The 22,713-nt window shown below is 40.4% G+C and overlaps 1 protein-coding gene across 6 annotated transcripts in view; it reads right to left on the bottom strand.

The window, feature by feature from the left end:
* Positions 1 to 22,713, bottom strand: part of LOC143030942 (receptor-type guanylate cyclase Gyc76C-like) — a 236,981-nt gene that overhangs the window by 111,794 nt on the left and 102,474 nt on the right. For all 6 annotated transcript variants that reach the window (XM_076194229.1, XM_076194230.1, XM_076194228.1 and 3 more), the window contains 2 exons: positions 22,086 to 22,237; positions 14,943 to 15,123 (listed from right to left, as the gene is read on the bottom strand). In XM_076194229.1, the coding sequence (XP_076050344.1) occupies positions 14,943 to 15,123; positions 22,086 to 22,237 (333 nt within the window). The remainder of the gene's footprint in view (positions 1 to 14,942; positions 15,124 to 22,085; positions 22,238 to 22,713) is intronic.

Genomic DNA, 22,713 nt, shown 5'->3' with positions numbered 1-22,713 from the left:
AACCAGGTGTATGTGCACAAGGCACCTGTTTGGTAAGTAATTATTAATGTTTTAAATATTGATTTTTGTTCATTCTATTCACTATGTGTTATACAATCATGTGTGTGAAAATAACACAAATTGTATGATAATTACCCAAGATACATGACATTGAAACTTTTAAATCCCTTTTTCTCAAAATGAGAAAATTACGCTTTTAAAAATTCACCAAAAAAAGAGAAACATTTAAAGCTTCTTGAAAATTCTCATAGTTATACAATTTGGGTGTGTGTACATCGTGTAGTTTTGCTTTTTTTTATAAAGTGCAAAGTTAAGCCTCAGGAGCGCTTAATTGACAAAAAATACGGACGTCATAAAAAAAAATATATACACATAATTGTAACAGTAATTTCTTGCAATGTATGGACAATTTTAACAAAACTAAAATTACAGGGTGTTTATATATTATTTAAGTATTACCATGCAAAAGCTGGGATCTCTGGGACAAATATTACGATTTTCATTTACTTATGAAGTCTTAACATCGGTATGACGTCATAACATTATGACGTCATAACACAACAAGTTCTTATTTTGGCAAAACATCAGCATCTAGATTTTAAACAAAACCTGAAAGTTTGAACAAAAAATATTGAGAACTTTTTTTTATATGTTTACTTCACTGTAGAGCCTCCCCTTAAAGAAAATGGAGAAAACTGGGACATGAGCCAGCTGTTGTTTGCAGATGACACTGCACTCATAGCAGGATCAGAAGAGGGATTGAGGAAGTTAGTGACAGTTTGGGAGAGTGTGTGAAAAAAAGGAAGTTAAAGATAAATGTGGGTAAAAGTAAGGTGATGAGATGTACAAGGGGTGAAGGTGGCAGCAGACTGGAAGTATTAAGGGAGAGAGAATGGAGGAAGTGGATTGTTTTAGATACTTGGGTGCGAATGTGGCAGGAAAGGGAGGAGCAGAGGTGGAGGTAAGATTGAGAGAAGGGAGTAAATACCTTGATGGATTAAAAAGTGTAATGAGAAATAGACATTTGGGAATGGATGCTAAGAGGAGATTGTATGAAGGAGTGATTGTGCCGACAGCACTGTATGGGGCAGAAACGTGAAACATAAGAGAGGAAGAGAAAAGGAGTTTGTGTTCGAGATGAGGTGTCTGAGAAGTATGATGGGGGTTACTAGGCTGGATAGAGTGAGAAATGAGGAAGTGAGGAGGAGAACAGGGGTGGAAAGGGAGTTGGGAGATAGGGTGGATGAAAGAGTATTGGGATGGTTTGGACACATGGAAAGAATGAGTGAAAAAAGACTAGTAAAAGAGGTATGGAAGGCAGATGTGGAAGGAGTGAACATGAGGGGCCAACCTAGGATGAGATGGATGGATGGGGTGAAAGGGGCTTTGGGGAAGAGGGGAATGTCCATTGAGGAAGGATGGGAGAGGATAGAAGACAGGGGTGAATGGAGAATGGTTGTATATGGATGATGTTGTGATGCATGAGGTGGAATGGGTGTGGGAATGGGAGGTGAGGTAGTGTGAGAAAAATTTGACGCAACCTGAAAGGTTTCTCCCTCTCTTCTCATTTTCTGCATGAGGGGATGGAAAGGAGGGGTCGCTGATTTAATGAAGCAGCCTTGCTGTGGATGTGCTGTCTTGCGACACTACTTCTGACCCAGGGCAGTGGACAAGATACAGGGATCACCCGACATCCAGGAGGTGCCAAGATGAGAGGGAGTGAGGAGGGTGGAAGAGAGTGGAGTGTATCGGGGATGAAACTGGTGGGCATGGTTTTTATGCCTTAGTTTTTTGGCTACCTCCTTTATAGGGGGGAGAAAAGCCTTTGGTATATGCATGTATGTATGAAGTTCACTTTCTTCTTTATACTCCATTTCCATACTTTGTCCAGGTCTTCTTGAAAAAATTTGCAATCTTCTTGTGGTAATTATTGTACACTGGCAACACTGGCGTAACTGTTTTCATGTTTAGTATCACTGTGTACTGTTAGTTACAGTCGCACCACAGGCGAGTGTAGTTCCCCTCTTGCAGTTCCTCTGTTGATGTGTAAGTTTGTGTGTTTATTTTGTCCTGTTATGTACTGTGTTCATGCTGTGTTGCATGTTTGTCATAAATTGTTTATGTTGTGTTAATGTGTTGTATGGCTAACGCTAGATATTTTGTCTGTTTATGTTATAGATCTGAGAGCCGTTATTTTGTTGAATAAAGCTTGGAGTTTGCTACCAAGTGTTTCAGTCTCATAACAATTTATTCAACAAAATACTCGTCATGGCTAAGCTGCTTAAGCCATGTCGACTGGACACGGATCCCAGCTCTCCTACGGCGGCCAAGGAGTGGAAACACTGGCACCGAACCTTTCAAAACTTCATGGAGGAGAGTGGAGAGACCGCACCCAACAAGCTGAAGGCTCTAGTGAACTGTGTATCCCCGAGTGTGTACGAACTCATCGAAGACTGTGCTACGTATGAAGGTGCCGTTGCAAAACTAGAGAGTGTTTACGTCAAGTTACCGAATGAGATTTTTGCAAGGCATGTTTTGGCAACCCGACGACAGCAGTCAGGTGAATCCCTTGATGAATTTCTGAGAGAGTTACATAAACTAAGCAAGGGTTGTAACTTTAAGGCAGTCACAGCTGAACAATACCGGGAGGAGATGGTACGTGATGCGTTTATTAACGGTATTGCCTCAGCATTTATTCGTCAGCGCCTGCTAGAAAACAAGTCCTTGGATCTGGAGGCGGGGTACAGTCAGGCCCGTACATTGGATCTTGCCCAGCGTAATGCTGATTCCTACACGTCTTCCTTGCCTGTTCCTCATGCAGCTGCTTTAGTTCCAGGACGGCAAGGACAGCCTTGTGATGGCCAACAACCGCAGTCAACGAAAGAAGAGGCGGAAAGAAGATCACCTGTGGACTCGACTGTCGCTGCTACACATTCGTCAAAGAAGAAATGCTATTTTTGTGGTAATGCATTACATATTACAGGTAGGAGTAGTTGTCCTGCCCGTGCTGTTACATGCAACAACTGTGGTAAGACAGGTCATTTTGCCAAAGTCTGTAGATCCAAGGGTAAGACTTCTGACAGCACTACTGCTACACTGTATAACCCCACTCTGCTCACACTTGCTGCCACTTTTCCAAAGAACCTTTCACATGCAGCTACAGACATCACTGTCAATGGTCATTCACTGAAAGCATTAATTGACTCATGCAGTTCGGACAGTTTCATAAGTGAGAAAGTGGCACAGAAACTAAAGCTGACAGTAGTTCTTGCAAGCAAGGAGATTTCAATGGCATCAGCATCTTTGAATACTAGCTCCCCTGGGTATGTTATGGTAGACTTGGGTCATGTCAATCAGAATTATCCATGTGTTCAGCTAGGGGTTTTAAAGGATTTATGTTGTGATGTGATCTTGGGTCATGATTTTCAAAAGCAGCACGAGAGTGTAACTTTTCAGTATGGGGGAAATAAACCAAGTTTAAGGGTAACTAGTAACTGTGCCTTGGCAACAGCTGATATTGAGGAGCCTTCACTGTTTCCGAACTTACCCCAACAGTGTAAACCAATTGCAGTTAAATCCAGACGCTATAGTGAAGATGATCAGTTGTTTATAAGTGACCAGTTATCACGCTTGCTATCTGAAAGTATCATTGAGCCAAGCATATCCCCATGGAGAGCACAGGTCGTAGTTGTAAAAGATCCACTTGACAGGCACAAAAAGAGACTTTGTATTGATTATTCTCAAACCATCAACCAGTACACAGAACTAGATGCATATCCCCTTCCAAGGATAGAGGACATGGTGCACAGTCTTGCAAAGTACAAGGTGTTTTCCACATTTGACTTGAAGAGCGCATACCACCAAATTAGCATTAAAGAGAGTGAGAGGAAGTACACTGCTTTTGAGGGTGCAGGGAAATTATATCAGTTTTGCAGAGTCCCATTTGGTGTCACTAATGGAGTAGCAGTATTTCAGAGAGCTATGGATAAGTTAGTTGGAGATGAGGGTCTTAAAGATACTTTCCCATATCTAGATAATATTACTGTAGCTGGATCAACTCAGGATGAACATGATAGCAATGTTAAGAAATTTTTGGAGGTTATTCAGAAACGGAAGCTTACCCTCAATGAATCTAAATCAGTTAAGTCGGTGCCTACAATCAATGTTCTTGGGCATTGTGTTGGTAATAATGTCATAAGGCCTGACCCTGACAGATTACGTCCTCTCCAGGAATTACCACCTCCCACAAATATAGGGTCTTTGCGAAGAGTTCAAGGGTTGTTTGCATATTATGCTAAATGGATTCCTGGCTTCTCCGATAAAATCCAACCCTTGATAAACACAAAAACTTTTCCATTGAGTGAATCAGCACTAGCTGCCTTTAACACCTTGAAAAGGCAGCTTACGGATGCTTCTCTAAGGTCTGTGGATGAGAGCCTTCCTTTTGTTGTGGAGTGTGATGCTTCAGAGGTCGCTATCTCAGCAGTATTGAACCAGGGTGGCAGGCCAGTAGCTTTCATGTCAAGAACGCTTCAGGGAAGTGAGTTGCATTATCCTGCTGTAGAAAAGGAGGCTACAGCTATTATTGAAGCGGTTCGCAAGTGGAGTCATTTCTTAGCCAGAAGACATTTTACTCTGATTACTGATCAGCGCTCTGTAATGTTCATGTTGGATAACAGAAAAAGAACCAAGATAAAGAATAACAAGATACAAGAGTGGAGGCTTGAGCTGGCATCATTCAGTTATACGATACAATATCGTCCCGGAAAACAGAATGTTGCGCCAGATACCTTGTCTCGTGCATACTGCTGTTCTGTTTTCCCAATGTCGAATCTTACAGGCATTCATGAGAATCTTTGCCACCCTGGGGTAACTCGGCTTTTGCATTTTGTGCGATCTAAAAACCTCCCCTTCTCAACAGATGATGTGAAAAAGGTGTGTGCTTCTTGTAAAGTCTGTGCACAGCAAAAACCACAATTCCATCGTTCAGCACAAGGGGTCCTCATTAAAGCCACACAGCCGATGGAACGCCTCAGTATTGATTTCAAAGGACCTTTACCTTCCACCACAAACAATAAGTACATACTTACAGTTGTTGATGAATACTCGCGTTTTCCTTTTGCATTTCCTTGTTCAAATATGAATTCAAAAACAGTAATCAAATGTCTTGAGTCTATCTTCAGTCTTTGTGGAATGCCGAGTTTCATTCATTCAGATCAAGGTCCTTCTTTCATTTCTCAAGAACTGAAGATGTACCTTTCTCAGAAGGGAGTTGCAACAAGTAAAACAACACCTTATCACCCAATAGGTAATGGTCAGGTTGAGAGGTACAACGGGATTATTTGGAAGGCTGTTTGTTTAACACTTGAATCTCATGGTTTGAAGAACCAACACTGGGAGATGGTGCTTCCCGAGGTTTTGCATTCAATAAGATCACTCTTATGCACTGCAACCAATGAGACTCCACATGAGCGTTTCTTCAGGTTCCAACGACGTTCTAGTTTCGGAAATGGATTACCAACATGGCTTTTGACCCCTGGGCAAGTGTTATTGCGGCGGCATGTTAGGTCTAGCAAACACGAACCATTAACTGATCAGGTAGAACTTGTTGATGTGAACCCAATGTACGCAAGTGTCAAATATCCAGACGGGCGTGAGTCAACTGTGTCTATCCGTGACTTAGCTCCAAGTCCTGAGAGTCCGACGACTCTTACTTACCCGGATGAGGCACCAGGAAATATAGAGACTCTGGGTTCACACACAACACAAGATGTACAGCCTCATACTAATCATGACTCTCATTCATTCACTGAGCCCACTGAGTTAAGGAGGTCGACTCGCGTGTTAAAGCCCCCTGATCGTTACGGATGGGACTAATCTGATATTTCTGACATGGTATCCATTTTGTTAATGCTGAATTTTTCTAGGAGGGGAGAATGTGGTAATTATTGTACAATGGCAGTAATTATTGTACACTGGCAACACTGGCGTAACTGTTTTCATGTTTGGTATCACTGTGTACTGTTAGTTACAGTCGCACCACAGGCGAGTGTAGTTCCCCTCTTGCAGTTCCTCTGTTGATGTGTAAGTTTGTGTGTTTATTTTGTCCTGTTATGTACTGTGTTCATGCTGTGTTGCATGTTTGTCATAAATTGTTTATGTTGTGTTAATGTGTTGTATGGCTAACGCTAGATATTTTGTCTGTTTATGTTATAGATCTGAGAGCCGTTATTTTGTTGAATAAAGCTTGGAGTTTGCTACCAAGTGTTTCAGTCTCATAACACTTCTTCTGTATTTACTCTCTTCAATAGTTTCGCATCATCTACAAAGAAGTTTATATAACATTCGATGCCTTCATCCATGTCGTATATATAAACGGCAAACATTATCATAGCCAATACGGAGCCTTGGGGGACTTCACTTATCATATTTATCCAATTTGAGTTCTTTTCTCTAAGTACCACTCTCATTTTTCTTCCGTTCAAGAAGTCTTTCATCCATTCCAATAATTTTCCTTGTATTCTACCTATTGTTTCAATTTTTCTTAGTAGCTTTTTGTGTGGAACTTTGTCAAAAACCTTTTGTAAGTCCAAGAGGGCACAGTCTGTCCAACCATCTCTTGTATTATTTCCATTAATCTTGAGTAAAGGCATATTAAGTTTGTAGTACATGATCTTCCACTTGTAAATCCAAATTGTTTGGGGTTTAGTATGTTGTTCTCTTCCATGTGTTTAGTCCATTTATTTTTGATAACTCTTTTGCATATTTTTGCAATTGTGCTTGTAAGGGATACCGGTCTATAATTTGTTGGATTTTTGTTATCTCCTCACTAGTATATTGGTACAATACTTGCATTTTTCCAATCTTGTGGTACTTTTTCTTCTTTGAATGAGAAGTCAATTATCTTGTGTATTATATCTGTGAGTTCATCTATACATTCTTTAAATATCCAGTTCGCTATTCCATCTGGCCCATAAGACTCTCTGACATAAAGTTTCTTTATTTGGTCCCTTATTTCTTTCTGTGTCATCTTCACAGATGACACAAAAATACTAAAGAAAGTAAGAACAGAGGAGGATTGTGAATCATTACAGTTATACCTAGACAAAATCTGGAAATAATCTCAACAGTGAGAGGTGAACTTCAATATCAAGAAGTGTTGTATAATGGAGTTTGGAAAAAATAAAAATTGAATATAAAAAAATTATAAAATTGGTGAAGAAGTCAAAAAAGTGAACTCAGAAAGAGACCTTGGAGTTATAATCAGCAAAGACATGACACCGGACAAACATATCAATAAAATAGTCAGAGAAACCTTCAACCTATTAAGGTCGATGAAAGTGGCATTTGACTACTTGGATGAGGGAATGATTAAAAAAATATTAGTTACACTAATAAGACCAAAACTGGAGTATGCAGCAACACTATGGACACCCAGTACCAAAAAGAATATAAAGAAATTAGAAAGAATACAAAGGGCAATGACAAATTTGGCACCACTCTCTCCAAATCAATATACGAACAAAGATTATCCAAATTGGAATTACCAACTCTGGAACAAAGAGGAGAAAGAGATGTGCTAACTATTTATAGAATTATGAAAGGAATGGAAATCCTAGATAGGGATGATTTATTAGAATGGGACAATGGAATAACAAGAGGACATGAAAAAAAAACTCAAAAAGGATAACTGTAGAAGAAATCTGAAAAAAAAAAAAAAAATAGCCTCCCACATAGAGTGCCGTATACCTGGAATAAATTAGATAAGGAAACAGTGTGTGTAAACTCTATTCACGATAAAAAAAAAAAAAAAAAAAAAAAAAAAATTGATGCTGAAAGATACGAAGACAGGTCACCACAAGCATAGCTCCCTTCCCTTATAATACAACTAGGTAAGTACACACACACACACACACACACTTGAACTACAGACACTAGAGCAAAGAAGAGAGAGAGGAGATTTGATAGCTATTTACAGAATCATGAAAGGCATAGAAATTACTGATAGAGAGAATCTGATAAAATGGGATGACAGAAATACAAGAGGACACGGAAAGAAAATAAAAAAAGACAGCTATAGAAGAGATTTGAAAAAGAACAGCTTTCCACACAGAGTAATAGACAGTTGGAACAAGTTAGATGAGAAAGTGGTGTGTGCAAAAACAATACATGAATTTAAAAATTGTTTAGATAAAATGAGAAATGAAGACGGAACCCTACGAGCATAGCTCCCCTTTCCCGTAATATACAACTAGGTAAATACACACACACACAAGACCAAGATTGGAATATGCAGCAACGATATGGTCACCAAGTACAAAAAAATGCATAAAAAAACTTGAAAGAATACAAAGAGCAATTACAAAATTGGCACCAACACTCTCAAAACTATCATATGAAGAGAGACTACAAAAACTTGAACTACAGACACTAGAGCAAAGAAGAGAGAGAGGAGATTTGATAGCTATTTACAGAATCATGAAAGGCATAGAAATTACTGATAGAGAGAATCTGATAAAATGGGATGACAGAAATACAAGAGGACATGGAAAGAAAATAAAAAAAAGACAGCTATAGAAGAGATTTGAAAAAGAACAGCTTTCCTCACAGAGTAATAGACAGTTGGAACAAGTTAGATGAGAAAGTGGTGTGTGCAAAAACAATACATGAATTTAAAAATAGTTAAGATAAAATGAGATATGAAGACGGGACCCCACGAGCATAGCTCCCCTTCCCGTAAAATACAACTAGGTGAATACACACAATTTCAGTATTGCTGCACTGTGAATCATTATTCCAACTCTTGTGGGTGGGGAGTTGGGGTGTGTGCATGTGAGGTCACAGCATTACCCATAGATCAGTCATATATTTGAGCTCAGAACTCTCTTCTGGGAGGGTATTAGCTGTCGATCACATGATCTAAGACCATGGTAAATCACAAGCAAACCACTAAGCAGTTAACAGCATCAACTAGAGCTATGTAGACTACCGAATAAGATGAAAATTCTCAATAGAGTAAGGAAAGTAGGAGGCCAGGGCTGTATTGAGTAGGAGAGGGAGCACTTGTGGTTGCCCTAAATGATCTGAAACAGTGCTAATACTGTCTATCAAGAGAAAATGCAATGAAATCAAGAAGGGTTCAACTGTTTTTAATTTCCGTTTAAAATTCCCTCTTGCTATTCATTACTTTTGCATTTTTTTTCTCTTGACTTATTCCCCTGCCACTCTGAAACTGAATTTTATTGTGTAGCCTACCATTCTATGGTCAACACCTGTTTATTTTATCTATATCAGTTATATTGCTAATGTTGTTCTACCCTCCTAATATGAAGTCTATTTCACTCTTTGGACTTCTAGTCAACTTATGAAATACATGCTTCTGGAAGAAACTATTAATTACTCTCATATTGTAGTTCTCTGCAAAATCAACTGTTATCTTACCTTTGCATCATCACATAAGCATTCAGTTTTGTCATCTGAACTCTGTGAAGTTGGGGCATAAACCTGTTTCATCTAACAAATTTAAAAAATGGAGCAAGCGGCCTTGGAGCAAAAAATGGAGCAAGCGGCCTTGGAGCAAAAAATGGAGCAAGCGGCCTTGCTGTGGATGTGCTGTGTCTTGCGACACTGCTTCTGACCCAGGGCAGTGGACAAGGTGGAGAGATGACCCGTCATCCAGGAGGTGCTAAGATAAGAGGGAGGGTGGAGGGGTGTGGAGTGTATTCAGGGATGGAATGGGTGGGAATGATTTCATGCCTTTTCCTTTTTGGCTACCTCCCTTGTAAGGGGGAAAAAGCCTTGGTATATGTATGTATATGTATGTAAAAAATGGAGAAAAGTGGGAGATAAGGTAGTTGTTGTTTGCCGACGACACTGCACCTGTAGCAGGATCAGAAGAGGGATTGAGGAAGTTAGTGACAGAGGTTGGGAAGGTGTGCAAAAGAAGGAAGTTAAAGATAAATGTGGGTAAAAGTAAGGTGATGAGATGTACCAGGGAAGAAAGTGGCAGCATACTGGAAATGAGTATTAAGGGAGAGAGAATGGAGGAAGTGGATATTTTTAAATACTTGAGTGCAAATGTTGCGGGAAAGGGAGGAGTGGAGGTGGAGGCAGAATGGAGATTGAGATAAGTAAGTAAATGCCTTGGGGGATTAAAAGTGTAATGAGAAATAGACATTTAGGAATGGATGCTAAGAGGAGAGTGTATTTACCTAATTGTATTATATGGGAAGGGAGCTATGCTCGTGGTGACCCGTCTTTGTATCTCTCAGCATCAAGAGTTTGCACACACTGTTTCATTGTCTAATTTATTCCATGTATCTATCACTCTGTGTAGGAAGCTGTTCCTTTTCAAATTTCTTCTATAACTATCTTTTTTTTAGTTTAGTTTCTTTTCGTGTCCTCTCGTTTTACCGGTGTCCCATATTAACAAGTCATCCCTATCTAAAACTTCCATTCCTTTCATTATTCTGTAGATAGTCAGCATGTCACCTCTTTCTCTTCTCTGTTCCAAAGTTGGTAGTTCTAATTTGGACAGTCTTGGCTCATATGTTAGTTTGGAAAGAGTTGGTGCTAGTTTGGTTGTTGCTCTTTGTAACCTTTCTAGTTTTTTAATGTTCTTTTTGGTACTGGGTGTCTGGAGTGCTGCTGCATACTCAAGTTTTGGTCTTATTAGTGTACAGGTACTCCTCGTTTAACGACGACAATTGGGACCAGTGTGCCGTTGTTAACCAAATTGGTCGTTAAGCGAAAGTGTATACATATACGTACATGTACTGTATGTACAATGTCCAGCAATACATGTATCTTTATTTTCGTGTATTTTCCCTCTTTTATACAGTACATTAAAGCTTTATTTACTGTTTATTTACGGTGGTCAGGTTCCTGAAATTACCGTATATGACCAAATCCGCGTATGCTGACATTCCATATTGAATACCGGGGTATTTTTTTAGTTTCGACCATGGGCGCAATATAGCAATAGAAATTTAATGATTAATTTTGTAAATTAAAATGTATCAACGTAATATGCAATTTTGTGGGCGGAAATGAAAGTAAAAAATACCATGCTACAAGAAAATATGCTAATGAACGAAGTCGGTAGCATAGGATCGGGACGCCATCTTGTCATCTGCCAACGTCTCTCACGAGGACGAGCCGGATGACATTTAATTTGCAGGTAATGATTTATCAAACACAGGTTAGGTTAGTTTAGTTTAGGTTAGACAGATTTATCATCCCTTCATTTCTTCGACATCGGCATCTATCATAACAAACATGGTGTACCATTCATCCGACATGACTTCGTTACTTACGAAATTTGTTTTAGCACCTTTTTTTTCCGCTCACAAAATTGCATATTATGTTGATACATTATAATTTACAAAATTAATAATTAATTTTCTATTGCTATATTGCGCCCTTGGTCGAAACTAAAAATTTACCACTACCAGTATATACTGTACCCCAGGTAGTTTTTGCAGCTTGCAGGATGGTAATGTAGACCTAAGCTTCAGAACACTTTACCTCACAGGTAATATCCACCATACAAGTTCATTTATAACATCATACAAATTTGCCTCAGCCAACTTAATTATCGTACACGACGTCGTAACTTCGGGAGATTTACATTAAACGAATATCATAAAGCCCGTCGTTACTCCAAGTTGTCGTTAACCGAGTAGGTCGTTAAACAAGGAGTACCTGTAGTTAGGATTTTGTTTATCATTTCTTCATCCAAATAGGCAAATGCCACTTTGATTGATCTCAATAAATTGTAGGTTTCTCCGAATATTTTGTTAATATGCTTATCTGGTGTCATGTCCTTGCCAATCATCACTCCAAGATCTTTTTCTGAGTTTACTTTTTTCACCTTTTCTTCACCAATTTTGTAATCTTTTGATATTCTGTTTTTACTCTTTCCAAACTCCATTATACTACATTTCTTTATATTGAATTCTACATCCCACTTTTGGGTCCAATTCCAGATCTTGTTGCAATGAATTGCAGTCTTCCTCCAAGTGATTGTACTGACAGTACCGTACAGAGCAGTAACATGGAACAGAAGAGAGGAAGACAGAAGAAGTTTGAATGTGTTTGAGATGAGGTGTCTGAGAAGTTTGATAGGGGTTACTAGGCTAGAGTGAGAAATGAGGCAGTGAGGAGGAGAATAGGGGTGGAAAGGGAGTTGGGAGATAGGGATGATGAAATATTGGGATGGTTTGGACACATGGAAAGAATGAGTGAAGAAAGACTAGTAAAAGACGTGTGGAAGGCAGAGGTGGAAGGAGTGAACATGAGGGGTCGACCTAGGATGAGATGGATGGATGGGGTAAAAGGGGCATTGGGAAAGAGGAGAATGTCTGTTGAGGAAGGATGGGAGAGGGCAGAAGATAGGGCTGAATGGAGAATGGTTGTGTATGGATGATGCTGTGATACATGAGAGGGAGTGGGTGGGGGGTGGGGATAAGGGAGTATGTGTGAGAAATAAATTGACACAGCCCAAAGAGATTTCTCCATGTCTTCTCCTTTTCTGTATGAGGGGATGGAGAGGGGGGGTTGCCAATTTAATGAAGTGGCCTTGCTGTGGATGTGCTGTGTCTTGTGACACTGCTTCTGACCCAGGACAGTGGGCAAGATACAGGGTTGACCCATCATCCAGAAGGTGCCAAGATAAGAGGGAGGGAAGAGGGTGGAGGAGAGTGGAGTATGTTAGGGATGAAATGGGTGGGAGTGGTTTTTATGCCTTTGTTTTTTGGCTACCTCACTTATAAGGGGGAAAAAGCCTTTGGTATATGTATGTATGTATTCAACAAATGTATCTTTTCATACATACATACATACATACATATACCAAGGCTTTTTCCCCCTTACAAGGCAGGTAGCCAAAAAGGGAAAGGCATAAAAACACTCCCACCCATTTCATCCCTAAATACACTCCACACCCCTCCCACCCTCCCTCTCATCTGAGCACCTCCTGGATGACGGGTCATCCCTGCACCCTGCCCACCGCCCTGGGTCAGAAGCAGTGTCGCAAGACACAGCACATCCACAGCTAGGCCGCTTCATTTAATCGGCGACCCCCCCTCTCCGTCCCCCCTTGCATATAAGGAGAGGACGGGGAGAAATCCCTTCGGGCTGCGTCAAAATTTACTCACGCATACTACCCCACCGCCCACCCCCCCACCCATTCCTCCTCATGCAATCACAACATCATCCATATATAACCATTCTCCACTCACCTCTGTCTTCCGTCCTCTCCCTTCCTTCCTCAACAGACATTCCCCTCTTCCCCAAAGCCCCCTTCACCCCATCCATCCACCTCATCCTAGGATGTCCCCTCATGTTCACTCCCTCCACATCTGCCTTCCATACCTCTTTTACTAGTCTTTCTTCACTCATTCTTTCCATGTGTCCAAACCATCCTAATATTCTTTCATCAACCCTATCTCCCAAATCCTTTTTCACCCCTGATCTCCTCCTCACCTCCTCATTTCTCACTCTATCCAGCCTAGTAACCCCCACCATACTTCTCAGACACCTCATCTCAAACACATTCAAACTCCTTCTCTCTTCTTCTCTTATGTTCCACGTTTCTGCCCCATACAGTGCTGTTGGCACAATCACTCCTTCATACAGTCTCCTCTTCGCAGGGTCAGAGGAGGGATTGAGGAAGCTGGTGGCAGAGTTTGGGAGAGTATGTGATAGAAGAAAGCTAAAGATAAATGTGGGTAAAAGTAAGGTGATGAGATGTACAAGGGGTGAAAGTGGCAGTAGACTGGAAGTGAACATTAAGGGAGAGCGACTGGAGGAAGTGGATAGTTTTAGATACTTGGGTGCAAGTGTAGCAGGAAAAGGTGGAGTGAAGGTGGAGGTAGAATGTAGATTGAGAGAAGCGAGTAAATGCCTTGGTGGATTAAAGAGTGTAATGAGGAATAGACATTTGGGAATGGATCTTTTCATAGCCTAACGATAATCCAAACTACCTTGCCCAATATACTGCAGGATTTCCCTGTCTCCAGTAAACTCTCAATCATGAATCCTACTTCACAAGATCTTTCTTTGTCTTTAAATAAAATGTATAACAAATGGTGATTGTCTTCATGATACACAAGTTTTTCTTCCTCCCTTTGGACCTCACACAGTCCCATGATTTTTCAAATCATGTTCTCCAATTCTTTCACCATCCCCTGCAGTTTGTAATTATCTGACAAGGTGCTCATGTTGTATGTGTAGATCTTCTTCTGGTTGTATCCACGACTTGAATCTATTTGAACAGTGCTTACATTTGATGGTACACTTCCTATAAGTACACAAACCAATGTGATTGGACCCTAAGGTGATGATGATCCAAAAGGAATGCCTGTGATAATATTAGGTGTACTGTCAGTCATCCCTTGGCCTCAGGTCTCTCTTGCAGGAAACCCACAGTTCCCAGGTAATCACTTGTGACCATTGGATGGGGTACTGTCTCCACAGATCTATCTTTAGTGCCACCTTATTCATTATATTTACTGCAGCCTTGTGTATCCATTTTGGCTAATGGTCCATGCTATCATAATGGTGGAACAAATAGATCTGTGAAGATTTCCCTATTTGCCACTTTGGATACACCAGCAAACAGTGGGTGTACTTCCCTAATTGTATTTACCTAACTGTAGTACACAGGAAAGGAGCAATGCTTGTGGGGTCCTATTTCTTATTCTCCATATATCATACCTAGCTTCAAATTTATGTATAGTTCCAACTTAGGCTATGATTGTATGCAAGTTGATCTGTGTCTTACCTGTTGGATAGAACTGACCCTAAAGAGATTTCCATCTTTTCTTCAATACAACTCTTGTACTCATTAAAATACCAATGTCACAGTGTCAGTTCTTGAATTTGAAAGCTTCTCAATATCATACAAAATCTAACAAAAATAACTAATGAAACAGACATACCCTGAGGAGTCCATGTACAAGGGATGAAATGAATAGTTTGTCAAGCTTGATATCTTCAAGTTCAAGAACATCCATAAGGGAACCACGCATACAATACTCTGTCACAAGAGTCACTGTTTTTGGTTCCACACATGCACCAATGAAGTCACAGATGTTGTCCTGTTTAACCTCTCGCATCTTTCTGTGAGGAAGAGAAGGCCAAATTATCAAAATACTTAAAATTCATATGAGGATGAAATGTGCTGACACATAAAAAGTACAGTGCAGTATATCATAAAGAGAGAATACAGCTGAAGAAAACATTGTAATCACAGTATGCAAACATTTCTTAAGAACCACACTTGTTGACACAAAAACAGGCAAAGAAATATTCATATATAAACTTAAAGAAAGAATGATAATGCAATAACGTCAATTGAAAAGGACATAAAATGTTTCTGAAAAGCACAGAAGTTGGAAAAAGTCCAACAAAAAATAACCAAGTTTTAGAGACATAATTGAATATCATAGAAAGGAAAAACAAGATAATGTGGAAAAAATATACTGAGCATGAAAAAAAAAATACAGCAGCACTGGTGAAAAACATAATGGATGAAGGAAAGAGAATATTTGTTGCAAAATGGAAAGAGGATCATACCTCATTTGATAAGGGTAAAACAGGAACTCATAAGTTAAATTGATACTATTAAACAATCAACCAATCTATCTATTACCATAATCTCTTTTACAGAAGACCTGCACCCTTTAGGTAACTAGCAATGGCTTTTGGGCGGGTCCAAAAAATCACTCAGGGAAGATACAAGGTGTTGTTGTCTATAGATTGTCAATGTGGGGCATTGTAGTATGAAATGTTCTGTTCTATATCCTGTGGTGATTGCATCTTAGGCAATTAGAAAATGGGGTCATGCTTATTCCATGTTAGTCCTGTTTTAATGCTGGATGGTCTCCTGAATATAAGTATGCCAGTGAGGTTCTTACTAGATATGAGGGGATATTTTTTTTCTGTGGGATTTGTGTCTGAAGGGTGTTGGTGGAGTAATGAGTTTAGTGGTCTATTTTGAAGGGCTTGTTTAGTAACCTGAATGTGGATGTATTTACCGAATTGTAGTATACAAGAAAGAAGCAATGTTCCTTGGGTCCCATCTCCTACTCACCAAGTTTTTCAGACCTAGCCTTATATTCATGTACAGTTCCAACTTAATCTATATCTTAGATTTCCCAGCTTGGGATATATCACCTATGCTATTCCAAGTATTTGTGCTGTTCAATCTTTACATGGATGGGGTGGAGCAAGAGGTGAATGCAAGGGTAGTGGGTCAGGGGGTTGGAGATGATTAAAGAAAATGGAGAAAAGTGGGAGGTGAGCCAGCTGTTGTTTGGTGATGACACTGCGCTTGTAGCAGGATCAGAGGAGGGATTGAGGAAGTTAGTGACAGAGTTTGAGAAGGTATGTGAAAGAAGGAAGCTGAAGATAAATGTGGGCAAAAGGTGATGAGATTTACAAGGGGAGAGAGTGACAGCAGACTGGAAGTGAGCATTAAGGGTGAGAAACTGGAGGAAGTGGCTTGTTTCAGATACTTGGGTGCGAATGTGACAGGAAAGGGAGGAGTGGGGGTGGAGGTAGAATGTAGATTGAGAGAAATGAGTAAATGCCTTGGTGGATTAAAAAGTGTAATGAGAAATAGACATCTGGGAATGGATGCTAAGAGGAGGTTATATGAAGGAGTGATTATGCTAACAGCAATGTAAGGGGCAGAAACATGGAACATGAGAGAGGAAGAGAGAAGGAGTTTGAATGTCTTTGAGATGATATCCCTGAGAAGTATGATAGGGGTTGCTAGGCTAGATAGAGTGAGAAATGAGGAGGTGAGGAGAACAGGGGTGGAAAGGGAGCTGGGAGATAGGGTTGATCAAAGATTATTAGGATGGTTTGGATGGATGGGATGAAAGGGGCTTAACAAAAGAGAGGAATGTTTGTAGAGGAAGGACGGGAGAGGACAGATGTTAGGGGTGAATGGAGAAGGGTTGTGTATAGATGAGGCTGTGATGCATGAGGGGGAGTGGGTGGGGGATGGGGGGTGAGGAAGTATGTATGAGAAAAAATTTGATGCAGCCCAAAGGGATTTCTCCCTGTCTTCTCCTTTCCTACATGAGGGGACGGAGAGGGGGGAGTCGCCGAATTTATGAAGCAGCCTTGTTGTGGATGTGCTGTGTCTTGCGACACTGTTTCTGACCCAGGGCAGTGGACAGGATGCAGGGATGACCCGTCATCCAGGAGGTGCCAAGATAGGAGGGAGGAGGGGAGTGAGTGGAATATATGGGAAATGAAGTGGGTGGGAGTGGTTTCTATGCCTTTTTCTTTTTGGCTACCCCCCATGTAAGGGGAAAAAAGCCTTTGGTATATGTATGTATGATGTATGTATATATATGGAAAATTGTACTTCTTCACATCCTTTAGACATGTGGTCTATCTTAATTTCTTTCCATGACCATCATCCTTAATCAAGGGACCTGAATACTGTAATTACATCACCTCTTTCTCTTTGGTCTGTGTGGGGACCATATTACTGATGCATATTCCAGTCTTGGATAGATAATGCTTTTGATGAGTTTTTTCATCATCTCTTCATCTATATAGTGAAAAGTAACTTTAATCTTCTGCAGCAGTCTATACCTCTCCCAAAATCCTGCTGATATGTCTGTCAGGTGACGCAAAAATAGTGTCTAGATCTTTTTGCAATAGTCTACAGTCTTCCTCATTTTTCACTCTCCTCATGATTTTTGCATCATCTGCAAACATGTTTGCTGTGACACTATAGACACCCAGTACAAAAAAGAATATAAAGAAATTAAAAAGAATCCAAAGAGGAACAACAAAGATGGCCCCGACACTTTCAAAACTGACATACGAGCAAAGATTGTCTAAACTGGAACTACCAACCCTGGAACAAAGAAAAGAAAGAGGCAATCTGTTGGCCATTTACAGAATCATGAAAGGTATGGAAGTCCTTGACAGAGAAGACTTATTAAATTGGGATAGAAGAAAACATGGGGACTTGAAAAGAAACTCAAAAAGGATAGTTATTAGAAGAGATCTGAAAAAACAGCTTTCCACACAGAATGGTAGATGTCTGGAACAAATTGGACAAAACAATTGTGTGTGCAAACAACATACATGAATTTAAGATCAAACTACATGTTGCGAGATACAAAGACCGGTCACCACAAGTATAGCTCCCCTTCCCATATAATACTAGGTAAATACTGGAAAATAGAAATAAAAGAGGAACAACCAAATTGGTTCCTAGCCTAGCAGACAAGCATACAATGAATGACTTGAGAAAATGGCCTTCCATTATTGGAACATTGAAGAAAGATGAGTGATATCATTTTGGTTTTTAGAACTCTAAGAGTTAGGGAAGTCCTACAGAGCATGATCACAAACTAAAAAAATTACTATATGTCTAATAGAAATCAAGAAATATAGTTTTATGTATAGATGTATAGACCAATGGAATAACCTTAAGGACAACATAGTGCAAATAAATACCATAAATGCATTTAGAGCAAAGTATGTTAATAGAGTTTTGGAAACTACATATACATACATATACCAAGGCTTTTTTCCCCTTACAAGGGAGGTAGCCAAAAAGGAAAAGGCATAAATCATTCCCACCCATTCCATCCCTGAATACACTCCACACCCCTCCACCCTCCCTCTTCTCTTAGCACCTCCTGGATGACGGGTCATCCCTGCACCTTGTCCACTGCCCTGGCTCAGAAGCAGTGTCGCCAGACACAGCACATCCACAGCAAGGCCGCTTCATTAAATCGGCTACCCCCCTCTCCTTCCCCCCATGCATAAAAGAAGAAGACAAGGAGAAATCCCCTCGGGCTGCGTCAAATTTTGCTCACACATACTACCTCACCCCCCATCCCTCCGTCCATTCCACCTCATGCATCACAACATCATCCATATACAACCATTCTCCATTCACCTCTGTCTTCTGTCCTCTCCTGTCCTTCCTCAACAGACATTCCCCTCTTCCCCAAAGCCCCCTTCACCCCATCCATCCACCTCATCCTAGGACGTCCCCTCATGTTCACTCCCTCCACATCTGCCTTCCATACCTCTTTTACTAGTCTTTCTTCACTCATTCTTTCCATGTGTCCAAACCATCCTAATACTTTTTCATCAACCCTATCTCCCAACTCCCTTTCCACCCCCGTTCTTCTCCTCACCTCCTCATTTCTCACTCTATCTAGCCTAGTAACCCCCACCATACTTCTCAGACACCTCATCTCAAACACATTCAAACTCCTTCTCTCTTCCTCTCTTATGTTCCATGTTTCTGCCATATACAGTGTTGTTGGCACAATCACTCCTTCATACAGTCTCCTCTTAGCATCCATTCCCAAATGTCTATTCCTCATTACACTCTTTAATCCACCAAGGCATTTACTCACTTCTCTCAATCTACATTCTACCTCCACCTTTACTCCACCTTTTCCTGCCACATTTGCACCCAAGTATCTAAAACTATCCACTTCCTCCAGTCGCTCTCCCTTAATGCTTACTTCCAGTCTACTGCCACTTTCACCCCTTGTACATCTCATCACCTTACTTTTACCCTCATTTATCTTTAGCTTTCTTCTATCACATACTCTCCCAAACTCTGTCACCAACTTCCTCAGTCCCTCCTCCAATCCTGCCACAAGCACAGTGTCGTCAGCAAACAACAGCTGGCTCACCTCCCACTTCTCTCCATTTTCTTGAACCATCTCCAATCCCTGACCCACTACCCTTGCATTTACCTCTCGCACTACCCCATTCATGTATAAGTTGAACAGCCACGGCGACATAACGCATCCTTGACGAAGTCCCACCTTTACCTCGAATCACTCACTCTCTCCATTTCCAATCCTGACACAAGCTCTACTACTCTCATAAAAACTCTTGACAGCTCCTAGAAGCTTTCCTCCTATCCCATATATCTGCATAACCTCCCACAGTGCCTTTCTGTCTACCCTATAATAAGCCTTTTCCAGATCCATAAAAGCCAAAAAACATCCTTCCCCTTTCCTATAGCATTCTCACATATTTGTCTTACCACAAAGATCTGATCTACACAACCTCTACCCATCCTAAATCCACACTATTCCTCACCAATTACTCCCTTTATTCCTCTCCTAATCCTCTCAATCAAGATCCTCCCATAAGCCTTCCCAACTACACTTAACAGGCTAATCCCTCTGAAACTACTACATTCACACTTGTCCCCTTTTCCCTTGTAAAGTGGAACTATACAGGCACTCCTCCAGTCCTCTGGCACTCTACCCTCTCTCCAGCAAACATTAAATAACCTCACCAGCCGGTCCACCATCACTGCACCTCCTTTTTTTAGACATTCTGCATGGCATCCATCCAGACCAGGTGCCTTACCTGCTTTCATCATCTTAACAACTGCCTTCACTTCATCCTTCCTTATTTCTCCTCCATTTTCCTCACTCGTCACTCTCATTTTCTTAGCATTTCTCACTGCAACTATCTTTCCCTCCCTATCCTTCTTCACATTTAGCAACTCCCTAAAATATTCTGCCCATCTTCCCCTTACTACCTTCTCTTCCATTATCATCTCTCCATCTGCACCTTTTACCTTTTCTTCTCTACTTGATTCGCCTCCTCTTCTTCTCTTAATTTCTTTCCAAAACATCTTTTTATTACTTTCAAAAATTTCTGTCATACTCTTACCCCACTTCACATCTGCTCTCCTCTTTGCCTCCTTTACCTTTTGCTTTACTTCTCTTTTCTTTTCTTTGTACATCTCATATGACTCCCTCGTCCTATTTTGTAACCAATCTGTGAAAGCTCGCTTCTTCTCTTCTACAACCTTCTTTGTTTCCTCATCCCACCATTCACTACCCTTCCTTCTATTTCCTCCTGTCCTTCTTGTTCCACACACCATCCTTGCATACTTTGTGACTCCCTCCTTGAACCATCCCCATTCCTCCTCCACACCTAGCTCTACTCTATCCTTCACTCCCTCCCACTCCTCCTTCAGCTTCTTCTTGTACTCCTTCTCCTTTTCCTTTTCATTTAAAGAGTTCACTCTAAGCACCTCCCTACCTTTTGTCCCTTTCCTCTTTCTCCATCTATCCTCCACTCTCAACTTACCTTCCACCAAAAAATGATCTGATATTCCCCCACCCTCTCCCCTTAGCACATGTACATCCTTAACTCCTCCTATCATAGTCCTATTTACCACTACATAATCCATCAATGCTCTATCTACCACCCTTCCATCCACCACCCTCTCCCATGTGTACTTATGCTTGACTTTCTTCCAAAACACTGTATTTGCTATCATCAGCTCTCTTTCTAGACACATTTCCACCATCAACTCTCCACTACGATTCTTTCCTGGAACTCCACATTTCCCAACCACTCCATCAATTGGACCATTTCCTACCCTAGCATTAAGGTCTCCCAGTACTATTACATTGACATTTCTCCCTAAATCTTCTATGCACTCATTTAAATCTATCCAAAAGGCCTCCCTTTCTTCTACACTCTTCTCACTCCCAGGCCCATATGCACTTACACAGACCCACATCTCCTTTCCCAGTTTCACCTTCATCCACATTATCCTTGAGGAAACCTCCTTCCACTCCACTACACGTTTACCTATCTCTTCACTTACTAGAATAGCCACCCCTTCCCTCCCTTCACTCCTGATAACCTCCCACTTACACTCCCAAACTTACACTCACCCTTCCCTTTCAACTTAGTTTCACTCAAAGCCAACACATCCATCTTTCTTCTCACAAACAAACTACCTATCTCCTCCCTTTTACTCTCATCTGTACCACATCCACGCACATTAAAAGACCCAAACCTTAGGGTGCTGGTCCGAAAACTCCCAGACCCTCTTATGCCTTTACTTTTTTGTTTAGGAATGTCCCCTGTGGGGCTACAAGGAGAAGGATGCCTAGTCCCACTCCCCGTCTCTTTCTTCTCGCCTCTTAAGATCCATCTTGTGCATAATAATTAGGTAAATAATGCACACACATACATATATTGATACATCATAACCTGAACAAAACCACACCCAACTCTCATCATACACAAAATCCTACCCTTACCTCATTTCCTTCATGACTTCTCTGCAGAGGTCAGTTTTGTTGCGATTATCAAGGGGCATATATTTGAGGCAAACAATAGACCCTTTGTAATTGGCCAGATTCTTATGCCATAACTGCTGATGATCACATGATGCAGCACTAACCAGGCTATACTGTGGGTAAAAAGAGTGCAGAAACAAAGTTAGAACCATTCTTATTTCCTATAATTCCAATTCATTGGAATTCATTGGATAAATGCCAAAATTATCAAGTCAATATTTAAAACAGAAGTATGAACAGTATCATATCAATGGCTGCTATTATAATAATAATAATAATAATAATAATAATAATAATAATAATAATAATAATAATAATAATAATAATAATAATAATAATAATAATAATAATAATAATAATAATAATAATAATAATAATAATAATAAATAATAATAATAATAATAATAATAATAACAACAACAACTGTTGCCTCAAACTTTGCCAAGTGGAAAACCTGTTGCCTCACAGCAGTTGGCAACAATCCCCAAGCCCTCCCACATATCTCTCTGGGAAGAGACTCAATTGTTATCTGTATTGTACTGATGTGATATTGTTTCTATGCTACTGGCTGAGAATAACAGGAAGAGGG

This window comes from Oratosquilla oratoria, chromosome 12 (genome assembly GCF_046742065.1).
Source record: "Oratosquilla oratoria isolate Oo_2021 chromosome 12, ASM4674206v1, whole genome shotgun sequence".
Classification (NCBI taxonomy): domain Eukaryota; kingdom Metazoa; phylum Arthropoda; class Malacostraca; order Stomatopoda; family Squillidae; genus Oratosquilla; species Oratosquilla oratoria.
This window is presented reverse-complemented; position numbering and strand designations above follow the sequence as displayed.